This window comes from Acartia tonsa, chromosome 2 (genome assembly GCF_053477335.1).
Source record: "Acartia tonsa isolate MP-2025a chromosome 2, ASM5347733v1, whole genome shotgun sequence".
Taxonomy (NCBI): Eukaryota; Metazoa; Arthropoda; class Copepoda; order Calanoida; family Acartiidae; genus Acartia; species Acartia tonsa.
The window spans coordinates 56349500-56373898 of record NC_137261.1 but is presented as its reverse complement, the minus strand read 5'-3'; the positions used below and the strand labels follow the sequence as shown (position 1 = coordinate 56373898).

General features: G+C 31.8%; 1 protein-coding gene across 1 annotated transcript in view; it reads right to left on the bottom strand.

Moving 5' to 3' along the window:
- The window catches only part of LOC145312212 (zwei Ig domain protein zig-8-like), a 63021-nt gene extending 42190 nt beyond the window's left edge, over positions 1-20831 (bottom strand). Inside the window, exons 1-6 of the mRNA XM_080151427.1 lie at positions 20740-20831; positions 19618-19784; positions 16407-16469; positions 15106-15233; positions 5744-5831; positions 3310-3360 (exon numbers count right to left, since the gene is read on the bottom strand). Of these exons, the coding sequence (XP_080007553.1) occupies positions 3310-3360; positions 5744-5831; positions 15106-15233; positions 16407-16469; positions 19618-19784; positions 20740-20806 (564 nt within the window). The 5' untranslated portion in view covers positions 20807-20831. The remainder of the gene's footprint in view (positions 1-3309; positions 3361-5743; positions 5832-15105; positions 15234-16406; positions 16470-19617; positions 19785-20739) is intronic.
- Positions 20832-24399: the final 3568 nt, after the last annotated feature.

Sequence of the window (24399 nt, the reverse complement as noted above, 5' to 3'; positions counted from 1 at the left end):
TAGACTGGGACCAACATTAATAAAAAATTGTTAAAACCTTCACAAATATCTTGAAAGTTTTCATAAGATCTGTTATCGTCAGTAAAAAGATTTGGGATAAAATGCGTTTTTTTATTCTTGTTTGATTAATTGTAGACCAAGTTTTTTTCATGTTAGACGAAAATTCATTGAAATTAGAAAAATAGTACTCTTTTTTGGCTTTCCTAACTGCAGATTTATAAATATTATTTGCAATGACAAATTTCCTATAGCTATCAACGGTTTTATCTTTAAATTTTTGTCTAAATAACATTTCTTTTTTCTTTCTTAAGTTTAGTAAAGCTCTGGTGACATCCAGGGATTTTGGGGGATAACTCTTTTGTTGGGTTTTAAAGTTTTAAAAGGGAAAATTTTTCAAAATTTTCATTGATAACATTAGAAAAGTTTTCAAACGCACTCTCTGGATTACTTGAAATTCATTCTATATCATCATCAAAGACCTATACTAACAGATAAGTTTAAATTAATTGTATAAGTTATACTACTTAACCCCAAAATAATAAACTTGTTTTAATCTTTAAATTTAGATTCTATTTAATTCTTTTTTACATATTTTGGCTTTGTGTCAGATTTAACACCAACATGTTTAGGCAGTTAGCTGTCGATATCACTTATGGTGTAAATAAACGAATTTTCACTTTTAGGATAATAATGTATCTATATGTAATAGATGTATTAATATTATGGATAAATAGGTAGGTATAAATTTAATAGATGTATATTTGTCAATATGTAGGTGTATAATTGACAAATTATAAATTTAATAGATGTATTTTTGTCAATATGTAGGTGTATAATTGACAGCAAAACTGTGAATATGCCAGTGCAATAACTGTATTTTTGTCATACCCCCTAAAAATGCAGGTGTGAATTTGACAGTAAAACTGTGTTTATGACAGCAAATCACTGTGTTTATGGCAGTAATATCACTGTATTTTTGCTAGTGGTAAATCTGCCATGTACCCGGAAGCTACGCACACTTTCGGAAACTAAAATTCAGTTCATCAACAGCTAGTTATATTCATCAAGCTTCTCAAGGGATAGGACAATAGAAAAAAAAAATTACGTAGATCAAAATTGCCCTTTCTGTAGATTAATATTGTTTGTGGAAAAGTTTTGACACTGAAAGATTATGTTCCAAAAGATTTTAGGTCCATGAATAAGGAAAAGTGTTTTACAGTCCAATGTTCCCTCCCTCCCTGGGTATAACAAAGAAATAAATGAGTCCAATGTTCCCTCTCTCCCTGGGTATAACAAAGAAATAAATGAGTCCAATGTCCCCTCACTCCCTGGGTATAACAAAGAAATAAATGAGTCCAATATCCCCTCCCTCCCTGGGTACATCAAAGAAATAAATTAGTCCAATGTCCCCTCCCCCCCTGGGTATAATAAAGAAATAAATGAGTCCAATGTTCCCTCACTCCCTGGGTATAACAAAGAAATAAATGATAGACACGAAAGAATTTAGGTGTATCTTTTTACATTAGGAAGAATATAATCATAAAAGTATAAAAATATATAATAGTTATTTCTTTCATCGTATTATAAACAGCTTTTCGCGGATATAGAATGTACAATTATAAGATTAAAACCAGTTTTTTTGCCCCGAAGTGCCTAAAAAAAACTGGTTTTAATCTTATGATTGTATATTTTTATATTCGTAGAAAGCTGGATATAATACGATGCTAGACATAGTTTTTTCGTATGGATGAGAACCGATTCCTATCCACCGGATTCGAATGAATACGAGAAAATATTTTAGTTTAAAAGAAAAAAATTGTACAGAAAGGAATAAGAAATATTTTCTTTTTGTTACATTTTCTTGGGTTTAAGAGTAAGACTGCATGTAATATGAAAATATTTTTCCCTTTTTTTTGCTTTAACTGTTACGAAATTTCAACTCTGATTTGCATATGGAATGAGAGTGTGTGAATATTTTACATACTATAAAAGTAGTGTTTGTTTGTCTGTTGGTGTGTTTGTACTAAAAGATCTCGCTTGCCGCTGTAAAGATTATTTTAGGTACCGAATAAGTTCTTAAAAGTTTAGGGGAGAATAATTCCACCCACCTAAGAAATTGCCCAAAATACCCCCTTGCCGAAGATTTGTTTCTATTTATTAAAACCTCAATAAATGACGTCAAACAATACAAATGACCAATATAAGGTCAATACACAGACTAAATTACAAATGGCAGGCCAGTATACATTTTAATTGACCAATGGTATGCCAGTATGACGTCATTTTTTATAGGTACTATAAAAAACTTGATCCTGTACAACACACAAGGAAAAAGGAATTATTTGAGCAACTAGAGAGAGGTAAATAATCAAATTAGAGCAAACTGATTGCGTATCAGGCAGGGATCTTAAGGGATAAGACAATGGACGATAAATTGATGCACAAAGTAGGCGGACAAAGTGACTCAAAAATCAGCCATGTGACGTCATAAAAATGAGGGATTATCCATCATTTTTTTTTTAATTTCTTTCCCGCTTCTCTTCTCATCTTCCTCATTTTTATGACGTCACATGGCTGATTTTTTATTCACTTTGACCCACTAATGTACAAACATTAAAGTTTATGAGTCAAAAAAAAGGATAATATATTTATAAAACTTTGGGTAACAGTTTAATTTATAGTCCAATGGTCCCTACCTCCCTGGTATAATAAGTTCATCTTACAGTATACTATTGTTCTTTTTTATATACAAGAAGAATAAAAAATTGTGAACAGTTACCCTTGTATGTTTTAAAGCAACAGGATATCTATCTGTCTCTGTGTGTGCAGAGAAGCTTCTTATAGGTCAAGGAAAAGTTTAGATACCTTCACCCGACACCAATATATTTATAAACCTTTCTTGGACCAATAAGAAGCTTCTTTGTCCAGCGGTTAGCAAGATCTTTAGCGTCAAACAGACATACATATAGAAATCCTGTTACTTTCATAGAAGGATAAACCCTAAAAATTTAGGTAGTATGTAACCTGGTACTTGAATAATGTATGAATGTTAAATGAGGCGATTTCCCTCAAATTGCTTAGACGAGCAGAGAACCCCCACCACCTCTATCTCTCTTATTTTGAAATAAATTAAATAGAAAGTAGTTTTTCGTTTTTTATGGTCAGGTTAAATTATGTGTTGAGTAACCCCGCAATTTAAAGGCACTTCTGAGCAGGGGTTGATTATAATGTATAAATATAAAAAAAAGATAGAGGAGATTAGATGCTCGCTTGGCACTTTTAGGGAAAGTACCATAAATGTATGCTCACCTTTTCTCCATACTTCCAGAATATTGCATGCGGCGGCTCCGGACTCAGCACCTGCAATAGCATCGTATTATAGACAGCTTTCCGCGGATAATAAAAAAACGAAAAAGATTTAAACCAGTTTTGTTAGACCCAATATGCCAAAGGCACGAGCTAACAAAAATAATTTTAATACTATGGTTGTACACTTTTATATTCGTAGAAAACTGGATATAATACATGATTTTTCAGTGTGGCTGACAAACGGTTCTTATCGACCGGATATTATTCGGTTTTGAAGCCATACTGGAAAACAATGTAATCTTTAATTTATAGTCCAATAATACTCTCCCTCCCCGTTTTATCTTAATATTTATGAAGAAATCCATTTTTTAGTAGCGAAGCTACTCTATAATTCCAAATGTCCGTTCGTCTGTCCGTTCGTAAGAGACAAGGTGGGGGAAATGTGATTTTCTCAGCTCTTTTTTAAGATAGACACCGGAATTTTTAGGGAATAAATATGATTCTTAATATTTTTACCAAGTTTAATTAAGATTCGTCAATTAATTGGGGTGCTAGATTGATTCCTACATTTTTAAGTTTTCATGATTTTCTCAACTCCTATTCAAAATAGAGGGCTGAAATTTTCAGGGATTTAATACTTTAATAATCATACTTTTAATGCATACTTTTATCAAATTTTATAGAGTTGCCTATTGGTTTGGGTGCTAGTTCGATTCTTAGTTTTCATGATTTTCTTTATTCCTATTCGAGATATATGGCTGATATTTTTAGGGATTAAATAAGTTTACAAATTACATATCCCAACAAAGTTTCATTGAGGTTTGCTTATTTGTTGAGGTGTTAGATCGATTCCTAGATTTTTTTTTAGTTTGATGTTTTTTTTTATGAAACTGCTCTATAGTTCATTTCTTCCGTATATCCATCCATAATTTTTGAGCTTCGCTACTTATGGATGTTGTCATTCTTGTTTGAAGCATTCAGATACTAATACATAATGATCTCTATACTAGATAAAGTCAGGGAGTAAGGGAGGGGACAATGGATCGAATATTCAATTTTTAAGAGTACTGGCCTAAAGGGAATGTGCAAGAATTCAGCAGTTTCTGACTGACTTTGGGTACTAGCGCATTAATGCCCTGTTAACTAGCTGAGTGGTTTTAATAAATATTTTTCCCAAGAAATGTCATTTCATGTATAGAAACTCTACTGTGATATTTATGTATTAAACGATCTAAGGTCCCCTTGAATTTAGGTAGCAGTTAAAAATATATGAGAAGGGTTGACGAAGTTCTAAGGGTGATTTTTCTAGTGATTAATTACAGAATGTTTACTACATTGTGATGTACTGGTAATTTAATTTTCAAGTAAATGATATTTTTTCTTAGAACTAATTTTGTTCTTAATCATATTACCATGATCCCTTTACAATTTTGGTCAATTTTTTTGGATAAATCTGGTTTTCATTGCTTTTCAGTGAAAACTCTTAAATTGAAATAATTGCCCATTGTCCCCTCCCTTTCTCCCTGAGATAAAGTAAGATTGATAAACAAGTTTTGCAGGTAATGGGGTATAATATCGGTTAAATGAGACAGAATATATAATCAATATTGATAATTGTTTATTGTCATATAAGGTTGTTTTAAGGGTTCCAGGACAAACGCGGGATTGACAATCGTCGGAGTGGACAAAACGTAGGAGTGTCTAAAATATTTAAACCATTAAGTAATTATATACATCTTATATTAGGTTAACATTTGAATATAGAAATAAGCCCCCCCCCCCCCCCACCATTAGGTTTTAGGCATTTAAAGATGAACTGAAATTAGTTTCCGAATGTGAACACATTTTCCTAGGTGTTTCCCAATCCTATCTCAATATTTGCTACTAGCTAAAAAACCTTCAAACTTCAAAATTTGAATGTATTAACGATTTATACATTATACATTAAAAGTTTTAATTTTTCAAATTTAAATTTTTATTTTTGGAAGTTTGAAGGTTTTTTTAGCTAGTAGCAAATATTGAGATAGGATTGGGAAACACCTAGGAAAATGTGTTCACATTCGGAAACTAATTTCAGTTCACCCATTTAAAATACCTATAAAATGGTTTAAATTAGGTTAGATTAGGTTAAGTGTCACTTTGTAAACTCCGACGTTTGTCACTCATGCATTTGTCCTAGAACCATTTTGTAGCTGGACAAAGGGTCTCAAAAATCAGCCATGTGACGTCATATAAATAAGGGGGATGATAGGAGAAGTGGGAAAGAAACCCCCTAAAAAGAGATGGATAATCCCTCATTTTTATGACGTCACAAGGCTGACTTTTTTAGAAACTTTGTCCAGCAACACAAATTCACGGGTTATTCTGCAAAATATGATAGGAGAAAATATTCTCGTTTAGTGTTTTTGATTAGCAACGAAACTCTATAATTTACCTGGCAAGTCAGATTGAGAACAGAATTAGGATTGATAAAGACCTCCTTGTCTCCGAGAATTTTAGTTTCGGGCTCAACAACCTCCAATCTGAAAAAGGATAATTGGAGAAATCAAATCAAATGCATGTCGGCCAGGGATGGGATATTAGAATGTAAACTATACTTGTACCCAAAGTTTTATAATTATGCATTCTCTTTTGTTGGCTTAAACATGTGGAAATAGTCCCTTTCGTGGCAACCATTAAGGGACATTTCGTCGCATTTTTTAATTGGCTTTTGATAGGTTATTTTAGGTTAGGTTAGGTTATTTTGGGTTAGGTGATTGCCCCACAGGGTTAGGCAATTGGCCCCACAGGGTTATAGCACCCCGCAGGGGCTATAAATAGGAGAAAAGCTACTGTGAAAAAAACGTAGAATCGCCCCTTAAGTAACGTTGCCACGAAAGGGACTATACATGTTTATTTAATCTTGATTGGTTGGTTCAAACTAACAGTAACTGGACTTTCTAACATATAATTTTAATTTACAGAAGGGGTAAATTTGTTTATCACTATTGGGGTTATACCTTATATTTTCGTAATTCTATGACACAATTGTTTTATCCTTTTAGGTTCTTGCTTAATGGCAAATCTTTTATATAACTATACTAGCGGCTGTGTCCTTAGCATCTAGGGACTTTATATTAGAAGGGATATAGCAGGGCAAAATAGCTTAAAACCATACCCAGACTTATCTTTAAGAATATAATAGCCTAAAACCATATCAGGGCCTATACCAAGCTTTCCTCTATACGAGAACCATATTGGTTCAGTGGTTTAGTTCTTTCATGATTTTTAAAAACTAATGTTAACAAGATCTTACAGGACAAAAACATACAATTTCTTTTGTATATTCTATTATATCAAGTAGTAAGGTATTTTGTGTGTAGCTTACGATTGCGATAACTATTGTACTGCTTTTGGAAGCTTCACATAGGTCCCGTGCTGATTTTAGGCTATTTATTTTTGAAATTGATACATTGGATTGTTTCAGGCTATTTTTAAGCTTTCTCTAACCCTAGATACGAAGGGTACAACCGCTAGTAGTTTGATAATACAAATATTAAAATCATAAATGGTATATATCATCCTTCAACGTTTCTAATTAATTTGAAAGTTTAATTAATCTTTCTGCAAAGAATTATGCTCAGTAAAATGTGTGTTAATTATGAAAGGAAGGTAACAAATGTTGTTGCACGTTTCACTCAACATTTCAGCTTTATGTTACATGGGTATTAGCCCTGTTCAGTTTTTATTGAGCTTTTATCTTCGTTTTACATAGGTATTAGCACGGTTCAGTGTTTACTGAATCTTTCAGCTTTATCTTATATTGGTATTAGCCCAGTTCAATTTGTATTACGTTCTCATCTTTATGTTACATGGGTATTAGCCTAGTTCAGTTTTTATTAAGTTTTCATATTCATCTTACATGGGAATTAGCCCTGTTCAGTTTTTATTAAGTTTTCATCTTTATATTACATGGGTATTAGCCCTGTTCAGTTTTTACTTAAATTTTCATCTTTATGTTACATGGGTATTAGCTATGTTCAGTTTTCAATTTCAATTTCAACGTTTCTAATTAATTTGAAAGTTTAATTAATCTTTCTGCAAAGAATTATGCTCAGTAAAATGTGTGTTAATTATGAAAGGAAGGTAACAAATGTTGTTGCACGTTTCACTCAACATTTCAGCTTTATGTTACATGGGTATTAGCCCTGTTCAGTTTTTATTGAGCTTTTATCTTCGTTTTACATAGGTATTAGCACGGTTCAGTGTTTACTGAATCTTTCAGCTTTATCTTATATTGGTATTAGCCCAGTTCAATTTGTATTACGTTCTCATCTTTATGTTACATGGGTATTAGCCTAGTTCAGTTTTTATTAAGTTTTCATATTCATCTTACATGGGAATTAGCCCTGTTCAATTTTTACATAGTTTTCATCTTTATATTACATGGGTATTATCTCTGTTATTTTTTTATTTTTCATGTTTATGTTACATGGGTATTATGCTATTAGCCCTGTTCAGTTTTTATAAAGTTTTCATCTTTATGTTACATGAGTATTAGCCCTGTTTAGTTTTTACCTAAGCTATCATCTTTATTTTAAATTAATATTAGCCCTGTACAGTTTTCATTCAAGCTTTCATCTTTTTGTTACATGGGTATTAGCCTCGTTCAGTTTTTATTAGGTTTTCATCTTTATGTTACATGGGTATTAGCCCTGTACAGTTTTCATTCAAGCTTTCATCTTTTTGTTACATGGGTATTAGCCCTGTTCAGTTTTTACGTAATTTTCATCTTTATGTTACTTGGGTATTATCTCTGTTAATTTTTTTTTCATGTTTATGTTAATTGGGTATTAAGCTATTAGCCCTGTTCAGTTTTTATTAAGTTTTCATCTTTATGTTGCATAGGTATTAGCCCTGTTCAGTTTTTACTTAAGTTTTCATCTTTATGTTACATGGGTATTAGCCTTGTTCAGTTTTTATTAAGTTTTCATCTTTACATTACATGGGTATTAGACCTGTTCAGTTTTTACGTAGTTTTCATCTTTATACTAAATGGGTATTAGCCCTGTTCAGTTTTTATTTAGACTTAAAATTACGCCGGTATTTGAATTAGTAAAAACATGTTCTCTAATTCGTTGACTATTCCAAAAAAAGGTTGAATTTTGTCAATTTATTGTCAATTGTCTTATCCCTATGTACAGGGCTAATCTAGACATGTTACCTTATCTATAATACAAAGTAGAACGATGTTTGTTTGTCTGTCTGTCTGTCTGTTTGTTTGTAGCGAAGGATCTCGCTAACCGCTGAACCGATCGGTTTCTCTTTTACAGGGTAGCTTTTCATAGGTCCCGGGAAGGTTTATAATTATTTTCTTGGGGGGTGGGACACCCCTAACCCCCCAAAAAAATGAAAAATACCCCCCAAAAAAATTTTTTGTAAAATTTTTTTTTAAAAATCTAAAACACGAAAAATTAGTTTGATAAAACCTCTTGGGGCAAAGCCCCTAGAGGCTAGGGGCGAAGCCGCTAGTTTAAATATATTTCCCTAAACTAGAAGAATTTCATTTCAGATAAAAAGTTCAGTGTTCACATTAGAAGAATTAAAGTTTTATTTGATAAAACCTCCACAGGAAATATGACACTTCCCTGAAAACGTGATTCTATTGGACCCAGCTAATACCAACCACGAAATTAATTATAAAAAAATCACGAAATATTTACGTAATTTCAGCTGTCGTTGGGGAGCAACACATCGTAGAATTGACGACCTCTACATCCGCCCCCAAATATGTTAAAATTTCTTTAAAAGGCAAATCCAATGAATTTTTAGATATATCCTTTTAAGATAAAATCAAACATCTGTAACCCAATTCAAGAATTTCATTTATATACATTTATGTTTATATCTATATATCTAGGCCCATTTCTTCAATCTTTGTACAAGGATAAAACATAAATTTCTCATTTAAGTGAAAATATGGGGGAAAATGTGGGAAGGATTACTTTCTTAGGGGGAAAGGGGGTGGGTGTACGTACTGTGCGGTAGGCTTTATAGGCCTATCTTATACATTAGGAAATTGGACGGGGGGGGGGGGGCCTGTCAGCTGGCTGAAGTAAGGTGCTCAAGTTTACATTTTATGGAAACATAAAAAGGTAAGTGCATCTGTGTTAAGAAGTTTGTGTGTGTGTGTGTGTGTGTGTGTGGGTGTGTGTGTGTGTGTGTGTGTATGTATGAGAGCTAGGCCGCCTTTAAATGGCATTTTCTTCAGCAGGGTTTTTTATGATTCTAAATTGATTTAGCTGCAATGATGCTAACAAACTGTTGTTTGCAAAGCAATTATTTATATAAAAAAATTCTTAAAATTTGCATCTTATTTCAAAGTTTTGTAAAGTAGATTTTCATGCATTTGTTATCAAACTTTCCTTATTTTTTTTGTTGGAAGTAATTTGCTTTGTAAGCATTGATTCCTAAGTTAAAAGGGTACAACATTTTAAAGGTATCCGGGACATTAATTTAATAGCCGCATTTTTTTAGCTGCCAGTAAGTTAACGGTCCGCAGCTAGGCCGCTTTTTTGCTAAGCAGCTGGCGATCCATGTAAATATCATTGTTTTGCTGTATGAGTTTTAAATAAAAATATAATCCCAAATATTTGTTTTTATGGTTCTACTTAGCAATTTGTGTGATAGTGCACAGTATTCTATTATTTCATACAATTTTATTTGCCTCTTTTCAATAGAGAAAAATCTTTTATTTGAACTGCAGTATATTTGCCAATGCCTCTGCAAATCAGGAAACAGAGGATGGGGAATTCAAATATAAGTTGTTTTGGATGATTTTCAAAGTATTATTAGATAAAAATTATGACAGGAACCAAGTACACCAAGAATGTATACAAGTTTTAAAAGTACAATGGCAACGAGCAACTAAAATACTGCTTCTAAAAGTTTAAACAATGATTTATTTTAGAATATTTGTAAAACTCATTCAAAACATATATACTGTACAAAATTCCAACCCCCCCCCCCGACCTATCCCTACAAATTATCTGGCTAGAATAGACAAGGTTAAATAATGCACAGGAAGTTCTCAGCAGTCAGCGATTTTACGCGTGCTTTTACCAGTCACGCACCCTCTGATCTTTTTGGTCCCATTTTTAAGTAACTTATAGTGCCTATAAAAATCATACTGGCTTACCATTGGTCATTTGGCTTGTATGACGTCCTTTTTTTACAGGCACTATAAGCTGCTTTCTCTTTTTTAATAAGTTATATATACTATGATCTCTGATTCGCACACACCACTAGTTTCAACAGACGTATTAGCTGCACTTTTTCTATGGCCAAACTATAAATCAATCTTTCCGGGATCAATTTGATAAAGAAATGCATTCTTCTTCACTGTTTGTATGTTTGTCTGTCCGGCGTTTGTGAGTTTGTGGTCAGGCTTATAGTGTACATTTGTGTTATAAACATGGATGACAACATCCATAAAAGCGAAGCTCTGAAATGGAAGGACAAACGGACATTAAGACTTGTATAATGTCAGAACTGAATAATCAGAATGCGAATGTATAAGAGTCAAAGCAAAATTGTAAGTAAATTTGTTGAAAAACTGCTTGATACAGGATCATAAGGAAAAAGGATAAGAGGATGAATACTCACCCCTTTTTCATGGTAAAATACTACTTCCCCATCCCTAAATTTAGAAGCAGACGAAAATCAAAAGCCGCCCAGGGCTTTTTGTAAGTCAATCATAAATAATAATGTGAATAAAAAGAAAAGCGATATTTAGCAAACAGCCGTGGGCGGTCAGAATCAGCTGAATGTTCATTATGAAAAAAATTTCCCCCTTTTTAGAAATAGAAGGATTCATCTTTCATGAACAAATTTTTTTAAATAAAAATAAAATTCTATGTAATTTTTAATTAAAACATTAAAACGAAAATATCTAATATAATATTCTTGCCCTAAATATGGAAATAGTAAAAAGTAAAAAAATATTTTTTAAAATAATTTTTAATCCTCCCATTTGAAAAGTAGTGAAATAGCAATAAATTTTAGCGCGGCAACAGCGCTGAGTAGGCCTCTAGGCCCACTGCCTATTTTCGTCTTCTAGTTGCTTCGATTCCTCTCTTTTATTTTTTTCTCTATGGGACATACTTACATTTTTAGGACTTGATTATAGAGCTGCTTCGCTTATATTATTGTACTTTGTTGTCCTAGGAATCAGTATACCAAAAATCAGACCAATCGGATAATTAGGTCATATACAAATTTGTTGTTAAAAATGTAAAAAAATCAACATGTTTAAAATGGACGTTCGGACATTCTGGTAATGATTATAGAGTTGCTACGCTTTCTAACTCGTACCTAACTATTACAGGAATCACCATGCAAAATTTGAAATCGATAGGACAATTATAACATGCCTAAATTAACGAAAAAAGCTATTTAAAAAAGTAAAAAAATCAACATGTTTAAAATGGACGTACGGACATTTTGGTAATGATTATAGAGTTGCTACGCTTTCTAAATCGTACCTAACTACTAAAGGAATCACCATGCAAAATTTGAAATCGATAGGACAATTCTAACATGTCTAAATTAACGAAAAAAGCTATCCGTTACGGACGGACGGACGGACCGACCCTAATTATAGAAAAGCTTCGCTTTTAAAAAGAAATTTACGCCATAATTGATAATTTAAACAAACGAATCAGGAATTCGTTGGCTAAAAAATCTATTGGTTGGTGAAAACTCGCAATGTTTAAATTTTCCAGGCAATCATTATGATCTACAGGGTAAATGTTTTTATTATGATTGGGGTTGTACATAATTTTTTTGTCTATTGTCCTATCCCAAAAATGCCACTCTGCGGTTTGACAGCATTTTCATTGCATCTTTTTTCCCTTGTTTTTTTGCAGAGGCAAATATTAATCCTTATAATAAAGTAACTGGATGTTCTTTTGTCGGTACCAAAGGATCTTGCTAACCGCTGAACCGATCGGGTTCTCCGTGAAAGGGTATCATCTCATGAGTCCAGGAAAGGTTTATAATTATCCCTTCAAAGAGAAATCACCCCTAGAAAAAAAATATCCTCACCAAAAATTTTTTTAATTTTTTTACATCTAAATTTTAAAAAATTAGTTTTAGGATTTAACCCCCCCCCCCCTCTCCTCAAGCGCCACTAGAGGCCTATAGCGGCGTAGCCACTATTATTATATAAGTTGTTATAAGATATAGGAAGAATAAGTTTTAAGTTATCTCTAGGTAGTCAGGGATATAAAGAAATAAGACAATGGCCGAATAAGTTTTTAGTTATCTCTAGAGAGTCAGGAATATAAAGGAATAAGACAAAGGCCGAAGTAGATCCCCAATAATGTTATACAAAATTACCCCCATTGAATATTGTTATTAGTTGTTGAACCGCTTGGACACTCAACTTGATGAACCAACTTATCAAAATTTAATGAAGGTCCCCAAAGTTGTTATAAAACAGTGGGGACTAGTGTAATAAACAGCTTAATGTCCCCTCCCTCCCTGCAAGAGGGTATACTTTTAACTTTTACAAACTGTAACAAAACTAAAAAAAGTGTTAAAAAGTTACATTTTGCAACAACAAAATATGTATCTTTAATATATCACTTATTGCTTTTTAAAATAATACCCTTGAATCTAAAAGGCAAATAGAAATAATAAATATACAATTTTTTAAAATTAATTTGAAGGGTCTTAAGACATGACGATAAAATGATATACATCACCAATGATGCTAAACAAAATTACTCATCTTGTAGATTAAATTTATTCACTAAAAATTGTGGACTTATTATTTAAGCCAACGAATGATGATACACAAAACTACCCCTTCTATAAATTAAAATTAGTGGTTGAAATGTTTGAACAATCAACTTTAAGAAGCAACCAACCAAAATTCACAAAAGTCTCCAATGTTGTTAAGCATTAGCAAACAATAAATAAAAGTTAAAACGTTATTATTTATAACTTTGGGGACTTGTGTAATGAACTGCCCATTGCCCCCTCTCTCTCACTGGTGAAATGATAAGAAAAACGCCAAAGCACTCTTCAATTATTTTCAAAGATAACTATAAGATTTATAATCCATATCAAATCTGCCATAAAAAAGAAATATAAGAAAAGTCCTAAAAATATATTGCACAAAGAAAACTATTCCCAGAAACAATTGTTTTACTGTTAATTATCATATAAAAACAAACATTTACAATTTTGCAAAATTTTAGAATTTGCTTGCATACCACTAACACATATCTTGCAAAGAAATAATAGTTAAAAGCGAAGCTTTTCTATAATTAGGGTCGGTCCGTACGTCCGTCCGTCACAGAGAGCTTTTTTCGTTAATTAAGGCATGTTAGAATTGTCCTATCGATTTCAAACTTTGCATGGTGATTCCTTTAGTAGTTAGGTACGATTTAGAAAGCGTAGCAACTCTGTAATCATTACAAGAATGTCCGTACGTCCATTTTAAACATGTTGATTTTTTTACTTTTTTAACAACAAATTTCTATGTGATCTAATCATCCGATTGATCTGATTTTTGGTATGTTGATTCCTAAGACAACAAAGTATAATGTTAAAAGCGAAGCAACTCTATAACCAGGTCCTAAAAATGTAAGTATGCCCTTAAACATTATCCTGTATCAAGCAGTTTTACAACAAATTTACTTACAATTTTGCTTCGACTCTTATAAAATTTATATTCTGATTATTCAGTTCTGACACTATGTAAGTGTTAATGTCCGTTTTTCCTAACGTTTTAGTGCTTCGCTTTTATGGATGTTGTCATCCTTGTTTTATTTATATGTTATTCTTTATGATATTTTGTTTTGTTACTGCATAAAAAATGTGTTATCTTACATAACTACAATCGTTTTATGTATGAAGAAATTTATAAACCTTTATTGCAAAAGGTCATATTGTTTATAGGGTTTGAATTACATTTATGGTACTTTCTGAATTTTCTTTTTTTCATATTTATCTGAGGCGGATTCTTTAAAAAAAAATTAGGGTCGCTTAGTGGGGCAAAATTATTTTTGTGAAAAATCCTCCAAAATCACATAAAAATCTACAAAAATTAAACAAAATCTTATGTTAATAACCCTTTTATGATTTTATTTAATTTTTGTAGATTTTTATGCGATTTTGGATGAAGTAATTAAAAGGAAATTTTTATAATTTAAAACTACGTTATCTTATTTGCTGGCTCAATGCTTTAGAAACTTTTTATTAAAAATTGATTGGTTGGTTGTAAACTAGCAGTTCAATGCCGATAAATTGATGTACATCTCCAATGTTAATACACAAAATTACCCCTTGTGTAGATAACAATTAGTTGCTAAATCGTTTGAACACTCACCTAAATGAATCAACCAATCAAAATTCATTAAAATACCCAAAAGGAAACGTTATTTTAAAACTTTGGGGATTAGTGTAATAAACAGCTCAATGTGACCTCCCTCCCCGGGGAATATTACCTGTAGTCCCAGCTACCAGAATGCAGGTTTTCCTGGCACTGGTATAGTATCCAGAGTCTGTGTCCCCTCCCTCCCTGGGGAATACTACCTGTAGTCCCCAGAGTCTGTGTCTCCTCCCTCCCCGGGAATATTACCTGTAGTCCCAGCTACCAGGATGCAGGTTTGCCTGGCACTGGTAGTATCCAGAGTCTGTGTCCCCTCCCTCCCTGGGGAATATTACCTGAAGTCCCAGCTACCAGGATGCAGGTTTGCCTGGCACTGGTAGTATCCAGATTCTGTGTCCCTCCCTGGGGAATATTACCTGTAGTCCCAGCTACCAGGATGCAGGTTTGCCTGGCACTGGTAGTATCCAGAGTCTGTGTCCCGTACTTGTGCTATCTTCAGGTAACATTCCATGGCATTCTCACACTGTACAGTTATTCTTTTATCCTAAATAAAAGGATATATTATTACTTGGATCCTACACCAGAATTTCAAGTTCTCTAATAAAGTGAAACTTGCGGCGGGCTAAAATAACAATAATGCTTAGGATCTTAATGGATTAAACAAAGCACGATTAATTCTTATATATGAATAATACAAAATTACACCTCCAGTAGATTTAAATTATGTAAGGATAAAAAATACTCTTTTATCAGAATGGTTATTTATTGCATCATATTATAGACAGCTTTTCCCGGATTTTAAAATGAAAAAATATAAGATTAGAAAAAGGCCCGGTATAATAAAACTTGCATTCGTTCTAAGATTTTTATCTTTTTATTCGTGGAAAGTTGTCTATAATACGATACATATTTTTTTCAGAATGACTCGAAACCGGTTCTAATCCAGCGGATATAAATCGGTTTCCAAGCCATACAGGAAAATGATTTTGATGATTCAAATTCACTTTTGCATTACATTACAGAGAGGGATCAAATTAACAAAAGAAAAAATCCAACACTTTGAGCTGGACAATTGAATATATAATACCAAAATAAATATAGGAGGTCTAGATACTTAATCCATTGATTATATCAATAGGAACACATTAATAAGCTATATAATAATTTCTTAGGGTATAGCTTTATTTGGAGGATTTCATTGCCCCTTAGGAGGCGATGTCACCGAACAGAAGATCTGAATATTCATCTATTATAATACATCTATACTCCTTACCTTTGTATAAACAAGATCACCAACAGACAGAAGATCTGAATGATCATCTATTATAATATATCTATACTCCTTACCTTTGTATAAACAAGATCACCAACAGACAGAATATCTGAATATTCATCTATTATAATACATCTATACTCCTTACCTTTGTATAAACAAGATCACCAACAGACAGAAGATCTGAATATTCATCTATTATAATACATCTATAAACCTTACCTTTGAAAAAATAAGATTACCAACAGACAGAAGATCTGAATGATCATCTATTATAATACATCTATAATCCTTACCTTTGTGTAAACAAGATCACCAACAGACAGAAGATCTGAATGATGATCTATTATAATACATCTATACTCCTAACCTTTGTATAAACAAGATCACCAACAGACAGAAGATCTGAATGATCATCTATTATAATACATCTATAATGCTTACCTTTGTGTAAACAAGATCACCAACAGACAGCAGATTAACATCCTCGAGCCTCAACCAAGAAACCTGACCATATAAAGAAATTAAATAAATAACAAGGATAATAATGTCATTGAGGGAGGGGACAATGGGCTGTGTATTACATTAGTCCCATAAGTTTTATAATAACGTTTTCTTATTTCTTAGCTTTTTTGGGGACTTTAAAGAATTGATTTGTTAAATCATTTAGTTGGGTGTTTAAACGTTTCTATCACGAATTTAATCTACAGAAGGGGTAATTTTGTTTATCATCACAAAGGATGTACATTTATTTATCGGCCATTGTCTTATCCCATTAGATCACTACAATTATGTTGATAAGAAGCGAAGCAACAACAAGCAAATATAATTTGGGATAAAAAAGCAAAAAAAAATTCATATTGTCAAATTTTTTAATTAAATTAATAAATGTTGTGCAATAAAATTGTTAAACTCACAAAAGACAAGAAAGGCATATTTTTAAAGTAGTAATGAAATGACGTACGAGCAAACTACATTTATAAGGTAGCTGTGACACAAGCTTTAAAGAGGTTAAATAATTTACTCCAAATTTTGTTACCTAACTCGGAATATTTAAATGTAATAGATACAATATTAAAGGAAATATTTTCCATGAAGATTGAAAGCATATTTCGGAGCATAAAAGACAGGGTAAAAAAGGATTATACGTTTTACAGTACATTTTTACAGCTTTAATCATATATTGGAATTTAACACAGGAATCTACAGGGATAAGACAATGGCCGATAAATTCCTAATACTTCCCAATGATGATTAAGAAATTACCCCTTCTGTAGAATAAAATTATTGTTTGGAACGGTTGAGCTCTTAAATTAATGAAGCAACCAATCAAATTCACCAAAGTCTATTTCTCGCATCGTATTATAAACGGCTTTCCGCAGATATAGAATGTACAGTTATAAGATTAAATTTTTAGCCCCGAGGTGCCAAAGGCACCGGCTAAAAAACTGGTTTTAATCTTATAGTTGTACATTTTTATATTCGTAGAAAGCTGGATATAATACGATGCTAGACATAGTTTTTTTCGTATGGATGAGAACCGGTTCCTATCCACCGGATTCGAATGAATACGAGAAAGATACTTATGCATCTTAGAAGGTTTCTTAAAGACCCCAATTTAGATAAACAAAATTGAACCTTCTGTAGATTAAAATTTGTTAAGCCAACAAATGAGATATTATACTAAGAATTTGTTACTAGTATAATTTACAGTCCATAGTCCCCTCCCTGCCTCCATAATATCAAAGTACAGTTAATGGAATTTAATCTCAACAACAATGACTTGTGTTGTATTATTTTTGCAAAAATTTTTGCACCTCCCATCTCCATATTATTATTGGCGCTTTCCCAAAAAGTACCATGTTGAGCATTGATGACAGACCCTTCCTTCTCCCATACTTTTGAAACAAACGTTTTTCTTTTGAAGCTTTTTTATAGGACCTATAGAAAATGACGTCATACTGGCCTACCATTGCCAATTACATTGCTCAATTAAAAATGTTGACTGGCCTGCCATTGGTCAAATAAAAATGTTGACTGGGCTGCCATTGGTCAATTTAAATGTAGACTGGCCTGCCATTGATAAATTAGTCTGTATATTGGCTATTTGTATTTTATGACGTCATTTTTAAAGCCACTTTAAAGAGCTTCTTTTTAAAAAATATTTTTGGTATTGTTGAGGGGGAGCGGGGGGGGGGGTTATAAGTGCACAATAGGCACTTTTTGTAAAAGTCCCTAATTATTTGTAAATTTACTGTGAGTAGTAGTAGTATCAGCAGCATGACTGCATTGTCCAGTTTCTCATAGGTGTAAAGTGCATTGCTCATAAATATCCTAATATGTACAATAAATAAACTGCATTGCTATCAGGGCACAGGTGCATGGCAGCTGTCACATACTGTACCTAATCATCGTGTTTATACACACCAGGGATCTTGAGGGATAAGACAATGGACAATAAATTAAAATGATTCCCAATGATGATCAATAATAACCCTTAACTACTAGTTTGAAACCATTACATCAGAAGTGAATAAAAGAACCCCACGTTTTTGAGCCAACAAGCAAGAGAACGTTATAAAACTTTGGATACAAGTATAATAAACAATCCACTGTTCCCTCCCTCCCTGATACACACACATAATATACAAGTATGGAAGTGTTTAAAGCAAAATCTGCAACTTGTTTTTGTCCAATAAAGTTTTGATGGATGAATGTGCTTGAAAAGTTCCAGTTATTGGTGATAAAATTGGCGTAAAAAATTTTATGATTTACCCCCCCCCCCCCGCGTGCCTTATGGCAGGGTGTAAAAAGATGTAATAGCACTTGGAATTTTGTTTAGTCAACAATTTAATTTTATTCATTTTCCCCTTATCGTATCATAGACAGCTTTCCGTGGATATTAAAATGAAAAATAATTAAAATCGGTTTTGTGAGACCCGAGATGCCAAAGGCCCTGGCAAACAATACGGGTATTACTTTTATGATTTGTATTTCAATATTCTTGGAAAATTGTCTGTCATATGATGCTTTACATTATTTTTCAGCATTGCTGAGAACCGGTTCTAATCCAGCGGATACTAATCGGTTTCAAAGCCATACTGGAAAACTTTAGTTAATTAATTTTTAATTATTCCCAGAGAGATTAAAGGACAAGACAATTGGTAATTAATTGATATACATATTTCTAATGATGATAAACAAGATTACCCCTTCTTTAGATTATAATCATAGATTGTAAAATTAGAATAATATTAAATTGTAACTAACCAATGAAAAAATAATATAAGTACCCAAAGTTTTTAAGCCAACTAATATATTATATGTAATAAGATAATTTGAAATAAAACTTATATACCAATGGTCCCTTCCCCTCTGGATTTTTTCCTATGAAATATTTAAACAATTGAGGTCTGAAACACTTATTTAAATTTAACTGTTATAAAAGATTGCTTATTTATTTTTGAACAGTAAACAAGAACATTTTTAAGTCATTAACTTTTGAATTCTTTCTATGAAAGTTAAAACAAAGTTTGAAATCGATAGGACAATACTAATATGCCTAAATTAACGAAAATAAACGTTACGGACGGACGGACGGACCGACCTTGAATATAGAAAAGCTTCGCTTTTAAAAATAATAAAAAAAACTGACCGTCAAGTTAGGACCAGTGTCTGCGTATCTGGGAAGGTGGCATTTGATGGCAGCCGTCCTCCCGCGGGAAACTCTGACAACCTGCGCATCTGGCAGCAGCTGCTTGCCGCTATGACCGCTGGCGCTGCCAACTGTTTTGCTGTCTCTAATTTGAGTCCAGGGGTTTCCTAAATTAAACATGTTAATTTTCTGAAAATTATTATTGTAGATGTTTTATAGTGCCTATAAAAAATGACGTCAAACTGGCCTACAATTGGTCACTATAATTTACGTAATTTAGTCTGTGTATTGGCTTATCATTGGACATTTGTATTGCATGACGTCATTTTTTAATAATGGCTTCCTTATTGTAGACTTTCTGCGATTTCTCGTACCTATTTTGGTCAATCAATAAAGCCCTTGCTCTAGTTCACCTATATATACCTGAGGTGGATTCGTAATCGCTTAGTGGGGCAAAATTGTTTTCGTGATAAATCCACCAAAATCACATTAAAAATCTACAAAAATAAACAAAAATCATAGAAGGATTATGAACATAAGATTTTATTTAATTTTTGTAGATTTTTTTATGTGATTTTGGAGGATTTTTCACGAAAACAATTTTGCTCCACTAAGCGATTAGTGGGGCAATTTTTAAAAGCGAAGCTTTTCTATAATTAGGGTCGGTCCGTCCGTACGTCCGTCCGTCCGTCCGTCCGTCCGTAACGGATAGCTTTTTTCATTATTTTTTTAAGAATCCACCTCTGGTCACCTCTTATCTTTACTTAATCTAACCTAACCTGAAATAACATAAAAATAATATCTTGTATTGGTTACAGCTATTTATTTGTTTTATTACTGCATCTAGCATGGATATATAAAATACGTGGATATTATGACAGGTAACAAATTGTCGTTAATTTAGGTTGCTAACACGAAACTCGTTTATTGGTCAGTTCGTTTATTCAGTAAGAGGGGAGGGCATGGGGTGGATGTGGGGTATCGTTATTTTAGCCCGCTGCAAGTTTCGAGAATAAGATCCAAGTAATAATATATCCATTCCATCTAGGGTGGAAAATACTTTTTCACGAAAAAAAAAATATTTATCACTGAACAATATATAATTTTAGATAAAAATAAAACCTGTTTCGGAGAGTTTGACAAATAGAATGAGGATGATTGATTGATTTATTCCACTCAACATTTTCATTTAAATATCTGAAGAAAAAAGGAATATTCACATAAAATATATATTTATGTTTAAATTTTTAATAGATATTTATCACATCGTATTATAGACATCTTTCCGTGGATGTTAAAATTAAGAAAAATAAGACTCAAACCAGTTTTGTTAGCCCTAAAGAGCCGAAGGCCAAGACTAACAAAACTTGTTTTAATTTTATGATTTTCTTTTTAATATTCGTGGGAAATTGTCTGTAATACAATGATATAATGATTTTTTAAGATTGGATACACGCGTAGCCGCTAAGGAGTAGCTTCGCTGCGAAAAAGTTAAACATCAGTGTCCATGCATTTTCAGACATCCAGACATTGAGAAAAAAGTTACTCTATGAAGAAATAAGGTAAATATTGAGGTAGAACAAGGATGACAATATTCAAAAATAGTGAAAATTTACCAATCTTACTTATACAAACGGCAGGATTTAGCACGGCATTGGAATCTGATATAATAAACAGCCAAGTCATTTTTATTATAGACTATGTAAAAAATATTAATTGAAGACATCTATCTCGAAAAGCAGCTATGAAAATCACACAACTTAAAGATTCTTTAAAACTGACATTTTCAATAATAGATTATCTTTGAAAAATAGCTAAGAACTTAATGAAATCAGTCCGACCGCCATAAATGTTTTATAATTTAATTATCCTCCTTATTCATAAGAATGTTGACAAAAAGTTTCAAGAAGTATCCTTTATAGGAGTCGAGAAAATGACGATTCCTTTCAAACGTTTCAGACAAAAGGATATTTGGAGAGACATACATAGAATTATAGAGTGGTTTCTCTTTTTAAAAAAGGAGTTTCGAACAAGAGAAAACAAAAAAGAGAAAGAGAGACATTTGTAAAAGTAGTAGGCAAACATTCAGTGAATACTACTACAGTCAATGTTTGTTTAGGCTATGGGTAGCCTTGGACAAAGTCTCATATTTATCGTCATATTCAACGCAGGGTGATCTATAAAATAGTTGTTTATGTAAACTATTTGTAAATTTATACAAAGTCTCATATTTATAGTTATATTCATTGCAAGGTGATATATAAAAAATTTGGTTATAAGACCTATCTGTAACTTTAGACAAAGTCTTATTTTTGTTATATTCGATGCAGGGTGATCTATATAATGTTTTTTTATGTAAACTATATGTAACTTTATACAAAGTCTCATATTTATCGTCATATTCGTTGCAGGGTGATCTATAAAATTGTTGCTTATGTAAACTATATGTAACTTTATACAAAGTCTCATTTTTTTCGTTATATTCATTGCAGGGTGATCTATATAATAGTTTCTTATAGAAACTTTATGCAAAGTCTCATATTTATTGTCATATTCATCGCAGGGTGATCTATAAAATAGTTGCTTATGTAAACTATATGCAACATTGTACAAAGTCTAATTTTTTGTTTTTTCCATTGCAGGGTGATCTATAAAATAGTTGCTTATGTAAACTATATGTAACTTTATACAAAGTCTCATATTTATAGTTATATTCACTGCATGGTTATCTATAAAAAATATTTGTTTACCAGAAATATTTGTATCTTTATACAAAGTCTCATTTTTTTGTTATATTCATTTCAGGGTGATCTATAAATAGTTGCTTATGTAAACTATATATATGTAACTTTATACAAAGTCTCATATTTTTTGTTATATTCATCGCAGGGTGATCTATAAAATAGTTGCTTATGTAAACTATATATATGTAACTTTATACAAAGTCTCATTTTTTTTGTTATATTCATCGCAGGGTGATCTATAAAATAGTTGCTTATGTAAACTATATATATGTAACTTTATACAAAGTCTCATTTTTTTTGTTATATTCATCGCAGGGTGATCTATAAAATAGTTGCTTATGTAAACTATATATATGTAACTTTATACAAAGTCTCATATTTTTTGTTATATTCATCGCAGGGTGATCTATAAAATAGTTGCTTATGTAAACTATATATATGTAACTTTATACAAAGTCTCATATTTTTTGTTATATTCATTTCAGGGTGATCTATCTAATAGTTTCTTATGTAAACTATATGTAACTTTATACAGAGTCTCATGTTTTGTAATATTCAATATAGGGTGATCTATAAAAAAAATCGTTATAACTCTTTGTAACTTTATACAAAGTCTCATATTTGTTGATATAATTATTTTAGGGTGATCTATAGAATAGTTGATTATGTAAACTATATGTAACTTATACAAAGTCTCATATTTATAGTTATATTCACTGCAGGGTGATCTATAAAAGTGTTGCTTATGTAAACTATATGTAACTTTATACAAAGTCTCATTCTTTGTTATATTCATGGTGATCTATAAAATGGTTGATAATAAGAAATTAGGAAGCTTTAAAAAAAGTATTATTATTTTGTTTATTTTTCAAGGTGATAAAAAATATTTTTTTCAATTGGCAAAAAAATTTTAATTTTTTTTTGAGTCAACCTGCACATGAAGAATGAACATGGTAGTATATATTTTGTGTATAATACACGGGATATAAGGGATAAGACAATGAATGATAAATTGATTTACATCTCCATTGATGATAAACAAAATTAACCCTTCAATAGAATAAATCTATCAGTTGAAACAAACAAATCAAGATTCGCTAAAAGTACCCAAAGTTTTGGAGCTAACATGTGATAAAAAGTGGTGATACAACTTTTGCTACCAGTGTAATTTCCAGGCAAATGGCCCCTCCCTCCCTGGTCTGATCCAACTACTGAATTATACCAATAGATCAGGTTCCAAACAATATTTCAATATTTATTTTATATTCTTTTACATGGAGACTAGAGAGGCATGCAAATAGTACAAAAATCATACTATTAATAAATTGTTATGTGGTTTGATCTTTGAAATGTTATTATTTCTATAAATACTGATAAAGAAAACTATGATTAAGTCATCCCAACCCCCCAACCCCATTTCTAAGGTGTTAATGTTTAACTTAATTGGAGGAAAGAAAAAAAATGGTCTAGATTTATTTTGATTTTCTTCATTTTTTTTGCTTGCAGTGTCTTGGCACAAAACAGGCACAACAAAAATTTGAAATTGAATAATTTAGACCAAAACTTAACTAGAAGAACCACAAATGCAAAACTGCTCTTGATACATAAAATGATAAATTGATATACATACAACCCAAATAATAATTAACAAAATTACCCCCTCTTGTAGATTCAAATTTATCCTTGAAAAGTTCAAGCACCCTAAATCTTACCAGCAAATCAAGTTTTTATAAAATGTTGAGATATAGACTTTTCTAAGTAAAAAAAGGTGAATTTGATCTTTGACTGTTCAACTTTATATAATAAAATATTGTTGCATGTTGTAAATATTGTCCTATTTATGATATTTTCTGGTTGTTCTGTTGTGTTGATTATTCTACACATATTCATCCAATATCTGTGTATTTTCTTATATAGATCTGACATGATCTTGAAGCATTGAAACAGGCCCTTTTACTAATACTAAAAATAAGAAGTATATGTGTAGTAAAAGTTGTCTCAAATATAGGTATTAAATGTTGTAAATATTGTTCTATTT